At 33.3% G+C, this 15,031-nt stretch overlaps 1 protein-coding gene across 1 annotated transcript; it reads left to right on the top strand.

The window, feature by feature from the left end:
• The first annotated feature begins 1,753 nt into the window (after window positions 1-1,753).
• On the top strand, window positions 1,754-14,777 carry LOC117905711 (probable disease resistance protein At4g19520). Its single transcript, XM_034818595.1, has 10 exons — window positions 1,754-2,391; window positions 2,920-4,009; window positions 4,349-4,726; window positions 4,813-6,141; window positions 6,296-7,019; window positions 9,558-10,149; window positions 10,679-11,768; window positions 12,102-12,479; window positions 12,567-13,895; window positions 14,052-14,777. The coding sequence occupies exons 1-10, from the start codon at window positions 1,895-1,897 to the stop codon at window positions 14,775-14,777; spliced, it is 8,133 nt and encodes a 2,710-aa protein (XP_034674486.1). The 5' UTR covers window positions 1,754-1,894.
• Window positions 14,778-15,031: the final 254 nt, after the last annotated feature.

The following is a 15,031-nucleotide window of genomic DNA, read 5'->3' as shown; positions in this document are numbered from 1 at the left end:
GAAAATAATTTAATTAAATTGAAATTAATAAATAATAATAATAATAAATATTACAAATAATAATATTAACATGGACATTAAATTTATAATTTTATAGAAATATCTAATAGCAATAGTTTTTATTTATTTTATTTATTTTATATTATGTTAGGTGAGGATTAATTTTTTAGGGATTATAAAATTCTTATTAGGTTAGTATATATTATTAATGTTTGGGATGAAATGCGTGTTGTTGAGGTCGTTGAAAAATGAAATTTTCTTATCAAACAAGTAAATGGAGGCATTGCTCTCCCAAATCGGAGCAAGTAGGACTTGGATAACATATTTCATGGATCCAGTCAACATATGAATTCATATAGATGAAGAGACAAAAAATTTAAAGAAAACTTCAAAGTTAAGAAGGAAAAGTCAGAGCAACGTGAAAAGTTGAGATTCTTCAAATATGTATTTATCAAAATCAGTACGTGGAAGCATCATTCTCAAGTAGAAAATTCGGGTAGAACACCTCACCCACCTTGGATAGCGCTTTCTAGACACGTGGAACCTATTTCTTGAAAAATGGCCTTTGGAAACTATTTTCACAATATTCTAGCTTTTCCCATCTGTTTTACTTATTCAATAAGTGGTATCCCATATTTTTATATATTGAATTTCAATGATATTATCTTATTCTTTTTTTTTGGTAAATGTGGGGTGCTCAAAAAATAAAATAAAATTCTTGATCACTGTCATCGTGATTAGACTTGTCCAATCAATATATATAACTTTTAATATGTTGTTGATCCTAATCCAATTTAATCTTTTTTTTTTTAAGTTTGAGACCAGTTCAAAGTCTTTAGAATAGAATCAAGTTTGGGTTATGTAGATAATAAAATATTATATAATATAATTATAATTTTGATATTTTTCTTTAAACAATTTAAAAATTATATAAAATAAATATTACAAAGGTTATCAAGTATAAGTTAAGTTCAAGCTACTTAAATTTACTTAAGTGTCATTTATAATAAATTAAGTTCAAATTGAAAAGCTTTAACATGAACTTAATTTAAATATTAAAAATAATCATATAAGTTTGTCTAAAACTTAGGTAGGATCATAATTGAGTCAGACCATTTTATATGAATTAGAGTTTTACTTAATACCTATCAAAGTGATAAACATGGTAATAAAATTGGTAGTGTAAGTATAATATTGTTTGGATATACTTTATATATATATATATATATATATATATATTTAAAACAAAAATAAAAAATTGCAATAATTTTGACATAAAATGATTTCTAAAAATGGTTTAAAAAAATGAATTATCAAAAAACAAAAATTAATATCTTATTGGCGCTGTGAATTTTAATATAGATTCAAATGGTAAAATAATAATAATAATAATAAAACGCACAAAAAAAAAAAAACATAAAATTCAAAAAAGTTATAAATTATGGTGAAAGTCTGACTTTTATATTGAATTGAGAAGAATATATTTTCATTTAGGTAACACTCTTCACTCATATGAACCCCACCTGAATTAGACTTTTTCCAACCATCTGATCCAATTTTCAACAAGCCTTTTTCAACCATGTGGACCCTTACTCCTTTTCATGAGACATGCATGCTGAAAGCTTTATTAATTAAGAAGGACAAATGTGTGCTTCAACACAATAATGTAGTAATTTTCAATTTCAAATGCTACAGGGTTTGAATGCCCCCACTTTCAACAAGTTAGGTGCTGATAACAATTTAATGCCATTATTCATTAGCTCTTCAGTTCTCACGGTCCAGCCAAATGGTGATTCTTTTAGGATAAGGTCCACACAAGACACTGAATTCAGCCCTCAGGTTCATTAGTTTTCTTGTTCATTCTTCGAAAGGTTTTGCTTCTTCCATTTCTCTAATGGCTCCTTCTTCTTCTTCTTCTTCTTCTTCTTCTTCTTCCACCCATCAATGGAAGTATGATGTCTTCCTTAGTTTCAGAGGCGAAGACACCCGTAAAAGCTTCACTGATCATCTTCACACGGCGCTTTGTCAAAAAGGAATCAACACTTTCATGGATGACCAACTTAGGAGAGGAGAACAAATATCTCCAGCGCTCCTTAACGCCATTGAAGAATCGAGGTTTTCCATCATCATTTTCTCTGACAACTATGCTTCTTCCAGTTGGTGTCTGGACGAGCTAGTAAAGATACTTGACTGCATCAAAGTTATGGGACATAGAGCACTACCAGTCTTCTATAACGTGAATCCCTCTCATGTAAAAAAACAAACAGGGAGTTTTGCAGAAGCATTTGCAAAGCATGAACAAGAAAACAGGGAGAAGATGGAGAAAGTGGTCAAGTGGAGAGAAGCTTTAACTGAAGTGGCCACAATTTCTGGATGGGATTCACGGGATAGGTAATTCTTTCTAACTAGATGTGCTTCTTCTTTTCTATTAACTGGATAAGCTCTGCTTCATCATGTGACATGTCAGAGGTATGTATTAATTAAGAGGTGACTATGTACACATTGATCCAAATGAAGATTGATCTCAACCCACGTATTAAGCTGAGATCGATCTAATTGCCCCTTGATATAAAAAATTATAGTAGTTAGGCATAAATAAAATTCGGTACCTTGCCATATGGTCCTTGATCTCACTAGTTTTCAACCCCTGACGGTCATAACCATTAAGTTTCTGCAGGACAGAGTACTGAGCGTGGCTCTTAATTATGGTATCTCAGATTATTTTTTTCTATTCAACAAAAGGTTTATAATAAGTTATAAAAAAAAGTGGAAAAATAAACAATTGTTTTCAATAAAAAGCTAAAAAAACAAACGATCTCTACGTACCCTCACATTTAATATATTTTTCTTTGTCCATTTATGGATTTTTATTATTATTTTATTAATTATGTGTCATTGTTCTCAAATTGAATTTGACAGACATGAATCCAAACTTATTGAGGAAATTGTTAGAGATATTTGGAATAAATTGGTTGGCACATCTCCAAGCTACATGAAGGGCCTAGTTGGGATGGAGTCCCACCTAGAGGCCATGGATTCCTTATTATGTATTGGATCACTTGATGTTCGGATGGTAGGAATTTGGGGCATGGCTGGCGTAGGGAAGACTACCATTGCTAAAGTTATTTATGAGCGAATCTACACTCAATTTGAAGGTTGTTGCTTTCTTTCAAATGTTAGAGAAGAGTCATACAAACATGGTCTACCTTATTTACAAATGGAACTCCTTTCACAAATTTTAAAGGAAAGGAATCCAAATGCAGGACTTTTTAATAAAGGAATCAATTTTATGAAGGATGTGCTCCACTCTAGGAAGGTCCTTATTATCCTTGATGATGTGGATCAACGACAACAATTGGAAGATTTAGCAGGAGACAATAATTGGTTTGGTTCGGGAAGTCGAATTATCATAACAACTAGAGATCGACATTTGCTAACTTGTCAAGAAGTGGATGCAATATACGAAGTTAAGGAATTAGACAATGATGAAGCTCTTAAGCTATTTTGTCTGTATGCCTTTAGACACAAGCATGGTACAGAAGATTTTAGGCAGCTATGTGGCCATGCACTAGATTATACTAGTGGCCTCCCGTTAGCCCTTAAAGTCTTGGGTTCTTCTCTATACACAAAAGGCATACATGAATGGAAGAGTGAATTGGACAAACTCAAACAATTCCCCAACAAAGAAGTTCAAAATGTGCTCAAAACAAGTTTTGAAGGGTTAGATGACAATGAACAAAATATATTTCTTGATATTGCATTCTTTTATAAAGGGCATGATAAAGATTTTGTTGGAGACATACTAGATAGTTGTGGTTTCTTCTTTGGCATTGGGATAAGAAATCTTGAAGATAAGTCACTGATAACTATTTCGGAGAATAAGTTGTGCATGCATGATTTATTACAAGAAATGGGTTGGGAAATTGTTAGACAAAAATCTGAAGTACCTGGCGAGCGTAGCAGGTTAAGAGTTCATGAGGATATCAATCATGTACTAACAACAAATACGGTAAGGCTAAAATACATCAACTCTCTTTTTTCATAAGTTTTAGATGGAAGCCTAAGTTTAAAGAATACTATCCAATCTCATTCAAGAACTCACAGTTTTGTACAATTTTACTTTCATTACGAAAGTTACTATCCTAAAATATTTCTTGTGTTAAAAATTCATTCCTCCAAGTTTTCAACAACACTTAAAAAAGTGAAAAATAAATAAAAAATAAAAAGGGAAAAAATGTAATTAATTTGCTATATTCTAGACTTTCTTCTTTCTTTTTTTTATTACTATTATTTTTTTAATTTTTCTATTTTAACTTGAAACTCATACTTTGCTCTTGGTTAATGTTAGGGGACTGAAGCAGTTGAAGGCATATTCCTTGATTTGTCTGCATCAAAAGAGTTAAACTTTAGTATTGACGCCTTTGCAAAGATGAAGAGATTAAGATTGCTCAAAATCTGTAATGTGCAAATAGATAGAAGCTTGGGATATTTGTCAGAAAAAGAGTTAATCGCCTATACTCATGATGTTTGGACAGAGAGGAATTATTTGTACACTCAAAATAAATTGCACCTATATGAAGATTCCAAATTTCTATCCAACAACTTAAGAGATCTCTATTGGCATGGATACCCTTTGAAGTCCTTTCCATCAAATTTTCATCCAGAGAAGCTTGTTGAGCTAAACATGTGCTTTAGTCGACTTAAACAACTGTGGGAAGGGAAAAAGGTATGATTATAATTTATATGCATTTTTTTTCTTTAAATGGATTATAAACCCCATTAAAGTGGAATTTTTTTCGCTTTCTTTGACAGGGATTTGAGAAGTTGAAATCCATCAAACTTAGCCACTCTCAACATCTAACCAAATCTCCAGACTTCTCTGGAGCGCCAAACCTTAGGATATTAATTCTCAAAGGTTGTACAAGTTTGGTCGAGGTTCACCCATCTATTGGAGCTCTCAAGAAGCTTATTTTCCTGAATTTAGAAGGCTGCAAAAAACTCAAGAGTTTCTCAAGCAGCATCCATATGGAGTCTCTCCAAATTCTTACTCTCTCTGGCTGCTCAAAACTGAAGAAGTTTCCAGAGGTCCAAGGGAATATGCAACATCTACCAAATCTTTCTTTAGAAGGGACTGCTATAAAAGGATTGCCCTTGTCCATTGAAAATCTCACTGGACTTGCTTTATTAAATCTGAAAGAGTGCAAAAGCCTTGAGTCATTACCCAGAAGCATTTTTAAGTTGAAGTCCCTGAAAACTCTCATTCTTTCAAACTGCACAAGACTTAAGAAGCTTCCAGAGATCCAGGAAAACATGGAGAGTTTGATGGAGCTTTTTCTAGATGGGAGTGGTATAACAGAACTGCCTTCCTCAATTGGGTGCCTAAATGGGCTTGTTTTGTTGAATCTGAAGAATTGTAAAAAACTTGCAAGTCTTCCGCAAAGCTTTTGTGAGTTGACATCTCTTAGGACTCTTACTCTCTGTGGTTGCTCAGAGCTGAAGGAATTGCCAGATGACTTGGGGAGCCTACAATGTTTAGCAGAGCTGAATGCAGATGGAAGTGGTATACAAGAGGTTCCACCCTCTATTACTCTTTTGACAAACCTTCAAAAATTATCATTAACAGGATGTAAAGGAGGGGAATCCAAGTCAAGGAATATGGTCTTCTCTTTCCACTCATCACCAACAGAAGAATTGCGACTGCCTTCTTTCTCGGGTTTATACTCCTTGAGAGTGTTAATTCTACAACGTTGCAACCTATCGGAAGGAGCATTGCCCAGTGATCTTGGGTCCTTACCCTCATTGGAAAGGTTAGATCTGAGCAGGAACAGTTTCATTACCATACCTGCTAGCCTCAGTGGACTTTCTCGGCTGCGAAGTCTCACATTAGAATACTGCAAGAGTCTTCAATCATTGCCAAAGCTTCCATCAAGTGTTGAAAGTTTAAATGCCCATAGTTGCACATCCCTGGAAACCTTCTCATGTTTATCAAGTGCATACACATCCAAGAAGTTCGGGGATCTCAGATTTAATTTCACTAATTGCTTTAGGCTAGGAGAGAATCAAGGCAGTGACATTGTGGGAGCTATATTAGAGGGAATCCAGCTTATGTCATCAATACCAAAATTTCTGGTGCCAGATTGGGTATGTTTTTCTACTTTGGGATTGTATAGGACAAGTATTTGCTTAAAAAAAAAAAATCTTAAAAATAAATTTAATCCCAGAAAATAATTTTAAAACTTTGAATACTTATTCTACACTATTTTCTCACATGCGAGCAATGATTTCCATGATGCAGAGGATCCCTACTCCAGACAATGAACATAATGCTTTGGTTCCTGGATGTAGAATTCCAGAGTGGTTCAGGCATCAGAGTGTAGGGTGTTCTGTAAATATAGAGCTGCCTCCACATTGGTATAATACCAAGTTGATGGGATTGGCTTTTTGTGCTGCTCTCAATTTCAAGGGTGCTATGGATGGGTACCCCGGTACAGAACCGTCACCCTTTGGTTTAGTTTGTTATCTGAATGATTGTTATGTGGAGACTGGCCTGCACTCATTGTATACTCCACCTGAAGGATCCAGATTTATTGAGTCAGATCACACGTTGTTTGAGTATAAATCTCTTGCTCGACTAGAGATCTGCCTCGGTAATTGGTTCAGAAAGCTAAGCGACAATGTGGTTGCTTCATTTGCATTGACGGGCTCAGATGGTGAGGTGAAAAAGTGTGGGATTCGTCTAGTATACGAGGAAGATGAGAAAGATGGCGGATGCAGCTTTCCTTTCGGCACCACGTGGCCGGGAGATGGAGATGGAGATGACTCTAACTACAAAAAAGGTCTTCTGATGGACCCTTCGGCTCCTGCAAAATTGGATTCCCTCTATATGGACCCTTCGGCTCCTCCAAAATTGGATTCCCTCTATCCCCTCCATCTCCTATGCTCCCCCTGTAAGCTTCGAAACCTTCTCATACTCTTGAAGCCTTTGGCAATCAAACATTGGATTTTGGAAATATTTTATTGACCACCAATTTTTTATTCTATTAATTTATTAAAATAAATTTATCATGATATTATAGCAACAATTGAGTGAAAAATACTTTGATTTCTCCAGATTGCAATGAAGAGTTTAAAGGTGGTTCGAGTTGAAGAAGCTCTCGTTCAATCTCTGTCATACCTCCTGATTTGAGGTAATCACTTCCTTTTAATCATGGACTGGTCTTCTTCGTGGATGAGGAAAAGCTTTTCTCTTAGAAAAAGCAATGGACCCCAACCCATTCTTGTCTTTCTCTCTTTTGTGTCTCCCACTTTTCCTTTTTCCATTTGACTTTTTTTATTTAAATTATGTTTAGCCCCGGACTCACTATTAAATGCTTTGTTGGTAAGCAACTTAATAAAATGATATGATATTTCATTGTTAAATTAAAATTGAGATTGAAATGCTAAGAAAAATATAACATAAATTTTTTAATACCATGTTAAAATAAATTCTAGAATATGGTGAAAGCTTAACTTATACATCCTGCATGGCAAAATATTTGTTAAAAAAATGCAAAATATTAATTTAGGTTGAAAATATTATTCACCTGAGCTGAGTAATCCATTTTTTAATGAAAAAATAAATAAAAATCAAAACCTTTTTTTTTTTAATATAGGAATTTGTTCCACCGTGCTTGTTATGTTGGATTGAAAAAATTATATTATAAAACTGAAAAAAGATAACAAATATTTTCAATTATTTATTAATTTTGTAATATTTTTTTATTTATAGGTTTTTAAAATTAACATCAAAATAAAATATTTAAATAAATAACATTAATTGGAACCATAAATTAACATCAAAATAAAAGATTTAAATAAAAGATTCTAGAAAATTTTCTTTATTTATTTTAGTGATAAAATAATAAGTAACAATAATAAGGGAAAATTACCAGATAGGTGGGCTAAATGTGATAATCACTGGGAAGGGTGATTTCTTTTGATAATTCTCATGGAGCCTGTAATTATTGACAATCAAAGTTTAAATCACAATTTTGGGTTAACCCTTACCATTATTATATATAATGATAATATAATTTGTTATTTAAACTTATTATTTAAAACAAAAATACTTCTAAAAATATTTTTAAAATGACATTTAATATGTTTTTTTCTTTGCATATTTTATTTTTATTCTAATTTTTAATTTTATTAAGAAAAAACAAGTTTCATAATTATACGATAAAAATGATGATTTTTCATATATATTTTTTAAAATTTAAAATTGATAAATTATGTTTTTGTATTAAATTAGAGGGAGGTAGACTATTTAATTTTCATATATAATTTTTTTTTCTTAATAAATTGAGTGGATGATGTTAATACATATGATATGTTGAATATTAATGAGGAATAAAAAATGATATCTAAAATTATTACTTTTATTATAAAACATAGATACAATAAAAATATGTTATAATTACAATATAAATACGTTTACATTACAATATATTATAATAAAATCTAATTGGAAAAATTTTGAACTTTTTTTTTATAAAAGTGATAATTTTGTATGATCATACCATATTTTATAATATACTTATATTATAAATCATTTCTAAAAGCAAATGAATTACTAATTTGACTTCACAAAATTTGTAGTTTTTTTTTTCTATATGTATATAAAGAAATTATTACATAATTTCAATGCATTGGATGAATGATGTTAATATACTAATAATGATGTGTTAATACCAAGGATGAAAATATCGGTAATCATGGATATATCGGTATTTCGCTTTTACGGATATATCGGAGATATATTGGATATATCGGAGATATATCGGTGGATATTTTGAAAAAAAATATCGGTAAACTTAAAATTATTAAAAACTCATGAAAATGTAAGGAAAACATCATAATAATATAATTAGAAGTATAATAGACATTTTAAAGTTATTTTATTGAAAATTTTGATATATGTATAATATGATTTATCATATTTGATAATAATATCGTATGCATCGATAAAAATATGAATTTTATAAGTGTACATTTATTATTAAATTACACCTAATATTATGATATTTGATTATAATATGTCTAATTTTAAAATATATATTAGTATTAAAATATGATCCATTTAATTCAATTGTATTAAACAATATAAAATAAATAATGATATATATATAATTTTTTAATATTTAATTAATTATTAATGATATTAAAAACATTATGAAGAAAATTATATAATTTTTATATTTTTGGTAATTAATTAAAAGACTTTGCATTTAATTATAAAATAATTATAATTAATTTGCTCTTTAAAATATTCTTATATTTTCTTTATATAATAAATTTAAGTAGATATATAGTTGTTGCATATTATGTATCAAAGGGCAACTCTGGTGGTAAGCGGGTGAACCCCAAACCAACACGCGATATATCGGAGAAAATATCGCCAAATCACTCGCTTTGTCAAAATGTGACATTTTCTTCTTGGTTAATACTAATGGGGTATGAATAGACATTAGCTCTTCAGTTCTCACGGTCCAGCCAAATGGTGATTCTTTTTGGATAAGGTCCACACAAGACACTGAATTCAGCCCTCAGGTTCATTAGTTTTCTTGTTCATTCTTCGAAAGGTTTTGCTTCTTTCATTTCTCTAATGGCTCCTTCTTCTTCTTCTTCTTCTTCTACTTCTTCTTCTTCTTCTTCCACCCATCAATGGAAGTATGATGTCTTCCTTAGTTTCAGAGGCGAAGACACCCGTAAAAGCTTCACTGATCATCTTCACACGGCGCTTTGTCAAAAAGGAATCAACACTTTCATGGATGACCAACTTCGGAGAGGAGAACAAATATCTCCAGCGCTCCTTAACGCCATTGAAGAATCGAGGTTTTCCATCATCATTTTCTCTGACAACTATGCTTCTTCCAGTTGGTGTCTGGACGAGCTAGTAAAGATACTTGACTGCATCAAAGTTATGGGACATACAGCACTACCAGTCTTCTATAACGTGAATCCCTCTCATGTAAAAAAACAAACAGGGAGTTTTGCAGAAGCATTTGCAAAGCATGAACAAGAAAACAGGGAGAAGATGGAGAAAGTGGTCAAGTGGAGAGAAGCTTTAACTGAAGTGGCCACAATTTCTGGATGGGATTCACGGGATAGGTAATTCTTTCTAACTAGATGTGCTTCTTCTTTTCTATTAACTGGATAAGCTCTGCTTCATCATGTGACATGTCAGAGGTATGTATTAATTAAGAGGTGACTATGTACACATTGATCCAAATGAAGATTGATCTCAACCCACGTATTAAGCTGAGATCGATCTAATTGCCCCTTTTTATAAAAAATTATAGTAGTTAGGCATCAATAAAATTCGGTACCTTGCCATATGGTCCTTGATCTCACTAGTTTTCAACCCCTGATGGTCATAACCATTAAGTTTCTGCAGGACAGAGTATTGAGCGTGGCTCTTAATTATGGTATCTCAGATTTTTTTTTTGCTATTCAACAAAAGGTTTATAATAAGTTATAAAAAAAGTGGAAAAATAAACAATTGTTTTCAATAAAAAGCTAAAAAAAACAAACGACCTCTACGTACTCTCACATTTAATATATTTTTCTCTGTCCGTTTATGGATTTTTATTATTATTTTATTAACTATGTGTCATTGTTCTCAAATTGAATTTGACAGGCATGAATCCAAACTTATTGAGGAAATTGTTAGAGATATTTGGAATAAATTGGTTGGCACATCTCCAAGCTACATGAAGGGCCTAGTTGGGATGGAGTCCCGCCTAAAGGCCATGGATTCCTTATTATGTATTGGATCACTTGATGTTCGGATGGTAGGAATTTGGGGCATGGCTGGCATAGGGAAGACTACCATTGCTAAAGTTATTTATGAGCGAATCTACACTCAATTTGAAGGTTGTTGCTTTCTTTCAAATGTTAGAGAAGAGTCATACAAACATGGTCTACCTTATTTACAAATGGAACTCCTTTCACAAATTTTAAAGGAAAGGAATCCAAATGCAGGACTTTTTAATAAAGGAATCAATTTTATGAAGGATGTGCTCCACTCTAGGAAGGTCCTTATTATCCTTGATGATGTGGATCAACGACAACAGTTGGAAGATTTAGCAGGAGACAATAATTGGTTTGGTTCGGGAAGTCGAATTATCATAACAACTAGAGATCGACATTTGCTAACTTGTCAAGAAGTGGATGCAATATACGAAGTTAAGGAATTAGACAATGATGAAGCTCTTAAGCTATTTTGTCTGTATGCCTTTAGACATAAGCATGGTACAGAAGATTTTAGGCAGCTATGTGGCCATGCACTAGATTATACTAGTGGCCTCCCGTTAGCCCTTAAAGTCTTGGGTTCTTCTCTATACACAAAAGGCATACGTGAATGGAAGAGTGAATTGGACAAACTCAAACAATTCCCCAACAAAGAAGTTCAAAATGTGCTCAAAATAAGTTTTGAAGGGTTAGATGACAATGAACAAAATATCTTTCTTGATATTGCATTCTTTTATAAAGGGCATGATAAAGATTTTGTTGGAGACATACTAGATAGTTGTGGTTTCTTCTTTGGCATTGGGATAAGAAATCTTGAAGATAAGTCACTGATAACTATTTTGGAGAATAAGTTGTGCATGCATGATTTATTACAAGAAATGGGTTGGGAAATTGTTAGACAAAAATCTGATGTACCTGGCGAGCGTAGCAGGTTAAGAGTTCATGAGGATATTAATCATGTACTAACAACAAATACGGTAAGGATAAAATACATCAACTCTCTTTTTTCATGTGTATAAGTTTTAGATGGAAGCCTAAGTTTAAAGAATACTATCCAATCTCATTCAAGAACTCACAGTTTTGTACAATTTTACTTCCATTACGAAAGTTACTATCCTAAAATATTTTCATTCCTCCAAGTTTCCAACAACACTTAAAAAAGTGAAAAATAAATAAAAAATAAAAAGGAAAAAAATGTAATTAATTTTCTATATTCTAGACTTTCTTCTTTCTTTTTTCTTTATTATTATTATTTTTTTAATTTTGCTATTTTAACTTGAAACTCATACTTTGCTCTTGGTTAATGTTAGGGGACTGAAGCAGTTGAAGGCATATTCCTTGATTTGTCTGCATCAAAAGAGTTAAACTTTAGTATTGACGCCTTTACAAAGATGAAGAGATTAAGATTGCTCATAATCTGTAATGTGCAAATAGATAGAAGCTTGGGATATTTGTCAAAAAAAGAGTTAATTGCCTATACTCATGATGTTTGGATAGAGAGGAATTATTTGTACACTCAAAATAAATTGCACCTATATGAAGATTCCAAATTTCTATCCAACAACTTAAGAGATCTCTATTGGCATGGATACCCTTTGAAGTCCTTTCCATCAAATTTTCATCCAGAGAAGCTTGTTGAGCTAAACATGTGCTTTAGTAGACTTAAACAACTGTGGGAAGGAAAAAAGGTAAGATTATAATTTATATACATTTTTTTTTCTTTAAATGGATTATAAAGTCCTTTAAAGTGGATTGTTTTCCCTTTTCTTTGATAGGGATTTGAGAAGTTGAAATCCATCAAACTTAGCCACTCTCAACATCTAACCAAAATACCAGACTTCTCTGGAGTGCCAAACCTTAGGAGACTAATTCTCAAAGGTTGTACAAGTTTGGTCGAGGTTCACCCATCTATTGGAGCTCTCAAGAAGCTTATTTTCCTGAATTTAGAAGGCTGCAAAAAACTCAAGAGTTTCTCAAGCAGCATCCATATGGAGTCCCTTCAAATTCTTACTCTCTCTGGCTGCTCAAAACTGAAGAAGTTTCCAGAGGTCCAAGGGAATATGGAACATCTACCAAATCTTTCTTTAGAAGGGACTGCTATAAAAGGATTGCCCTTGTCCATTGAAAATCTCACTGGACTTGCTTTGTTAAATCTGAAAGAGTGCAAAAGCCTTGAGTCACTACCCAGAAGCATTTTTAAGTTGAAGTCCCTGAAAACTCTCATTCTTTCAAACTGCACAAGACTCAAGAAGCTTCCAGAGATTCAGGAAAACATGGAGAGTTTGATGGAGCTTTTTCTAGATGGGAGTGGTATAATAGAACTGCCTTCCTCAATTGGGTGTCTAAATGGGCTTGTATTTTTTAATCTGAAGAATTGTAAAAAACTTGCAAGTCTTCCGCAAAGCTTTTGTGAGTTGACATCTCTTAGGACTCTTACTCTCTGTGGTTGCTCAGAGCTGAAGGAATTGCCAGATGACTTGGGGAGCCTACAATGTTTAGCAGAGCTGAATGCAGATGGAAGTGGTATACAAGAGGTTCCACCCTCTATTACTCTTTTGACAAACCTTCAAATATTATCATTAGCAGGATGTAAGGGAGGGGAATCCAAGTCAAGGAATATGATCTTCTCTTTCCACTCATCACCAACAGAAGAATTGCGACTGCCTTCTTTCTCGGGTTTATACTCCTTGAGAGTGTTAATTCTACAACGTTGCAACCTATCGGAAGGAGCATTGCCCAGTGATCTTGGGTCCATACCCTCATTGGAAAGGTTAGATCTGAGCAGGAACAGTTTCATTACCATACCTGCTAGCCTCAGTGGACTTTCTCGGCTGCGAAGTCTCACATTAGAATACTGCAAGAGTCTTCAATCATTGCCAGAGCTTCCATCAAGTGTTGAAAGTTTAAATGCCCATAGTTGCACATCCCTGGAAACCTTCACATGTTCATCAAGTGCATACACATCCAAGAAGTTCGGGGATCTCAGATTTAATTTCACTAATTGCTTTAGACTAGGAGAGAATCAAGGCAGTGACATTGTGGGAGCTATATTAGAGGGAATCCAGCTTATGTCATCAATACCAAAATTTCTGTTGCCAGATCGGGTATGTTTTTCTACTTTGGGATTGTATAGGACAAAAAATATTTGCTTAAAAAAAAAAATCTTAAAAATAAATGTAATCCTAGAAAATAATTTTAAAACTTTGAATACTTATTCTACACTATTTTCTCACATGCAAGCAATGATTTCCATGATGCAGGGGATCCCTACTCCACACAATGAATATAATGCTTTGGTTCCTGGAAGTAGAATTCCAGAGTGGTTCAGGCATCAGAGTGTAGGGTGTTCTGTAAATATAGAACTGCCTCAACATTGGTATAATACCAAGTTGATGGGATTGGCTTTTTGTGCTGCTCTCAATTTCAAGGGTGCTATGGATGGGTACTCCGGTACAGAACCGTCATCCTTTGGTTTAGTTTGTTATCTGAATGATTGTTTTGTGGAGACTGGCCTGCACTCATTGTATACTCCACCTGAAGGATCCAAATTTATTGAGTCAGATCACACGTTGTTTGAGTATATATCTCTTGCTCGACTAGAGATCTGCCTCGGTAATTGGTTCAGAAAGCTAAGCGACAATGTGGTTGCTTCATTTGCATTGACGGGCTCAGATGGTGAGGTGAAAAAGTGTGGGATTCGTCTAGTATACGAGGAAGACGAGAAAGATGGCGGATGCAGCTTTCCTTTCGGCACCACGTGGCCGGGAGATGGAGATGGAGATGACTCTAACTACAAAAAAGGTCTTCTGATGGACCCTTCAGCTCCTCCAAAATTGGATTCCCTCTATACGGACCCTTCGGCTCCTCCAAAATTGGATTCCCTCTATCCCCTCCATCTCCTATGCTCCCCCTGTAAGCTTCGAAACCTTCTCATACTCTTGAAGCCTTTGGCAATCAAACATTGGATTTTGGAAATATTTTATTGACCACCAATTTTTTATTCTATTAATTTATTAAATTAAATTTATCATGATATTATAGCAACAAGTGAGTGAAAAATACTTTGATTTCTCCAGATTTCAATAAAAAGTTTAAAGATGGTTCCAGTTGAAGAAGCGCTCGTTCAATCTCTATCATACCTCATCATTTGAGGTAATCACTTTCTTTTAATATACTTTGGGATCTTTCTAGTACTTCATTCAGTTGCCAAACAAAAATTACACAATGGAATGAATTTTAG

This window comes from Vitis riparia, chromosome 18 (assembly GCF_004353265.1).
Source record: "Vitis riparia cultivar Riparia Gloire de Montpellier isolate 1030 chromosome 18, EGFV_Vit.rip_1.0, whole genome shotgun sequence".
NCBI classification, from domain to species: Eukaryota; Viridiplantae; Streptophyta; class Magnoliopsida; order Vitales; family Vitaceae; genus Vitis; species Vitis riparia.
Note: the sequence above shows the minus strand (reverse complement) of the source record. Positions and strands in the feature narration are given on the sequence as shown.

Coding starts and splice junctions, on each gene's coding strand:
- LOC117905711 (XM_034818595.1), top strand. CDS start 1,895: ATGGCTCCTTCTTCTTCTTCTTCTTCTTCTTCTTCTTCTTCCACCCAT. Junction 7,020..9,557: donor GATTTTGGAAATATTTTATT/GACCACCAATTT, acceptor TTTTTGGATAAG/GTCCACACAAGACACTGAAT. Junction 10,150..10,678: donor GGATGGGATTCACGGGATAG/GTAATTCTTTCT, acceptor TGAATTTGACAG/GCATGAATCCAAACTTATTG.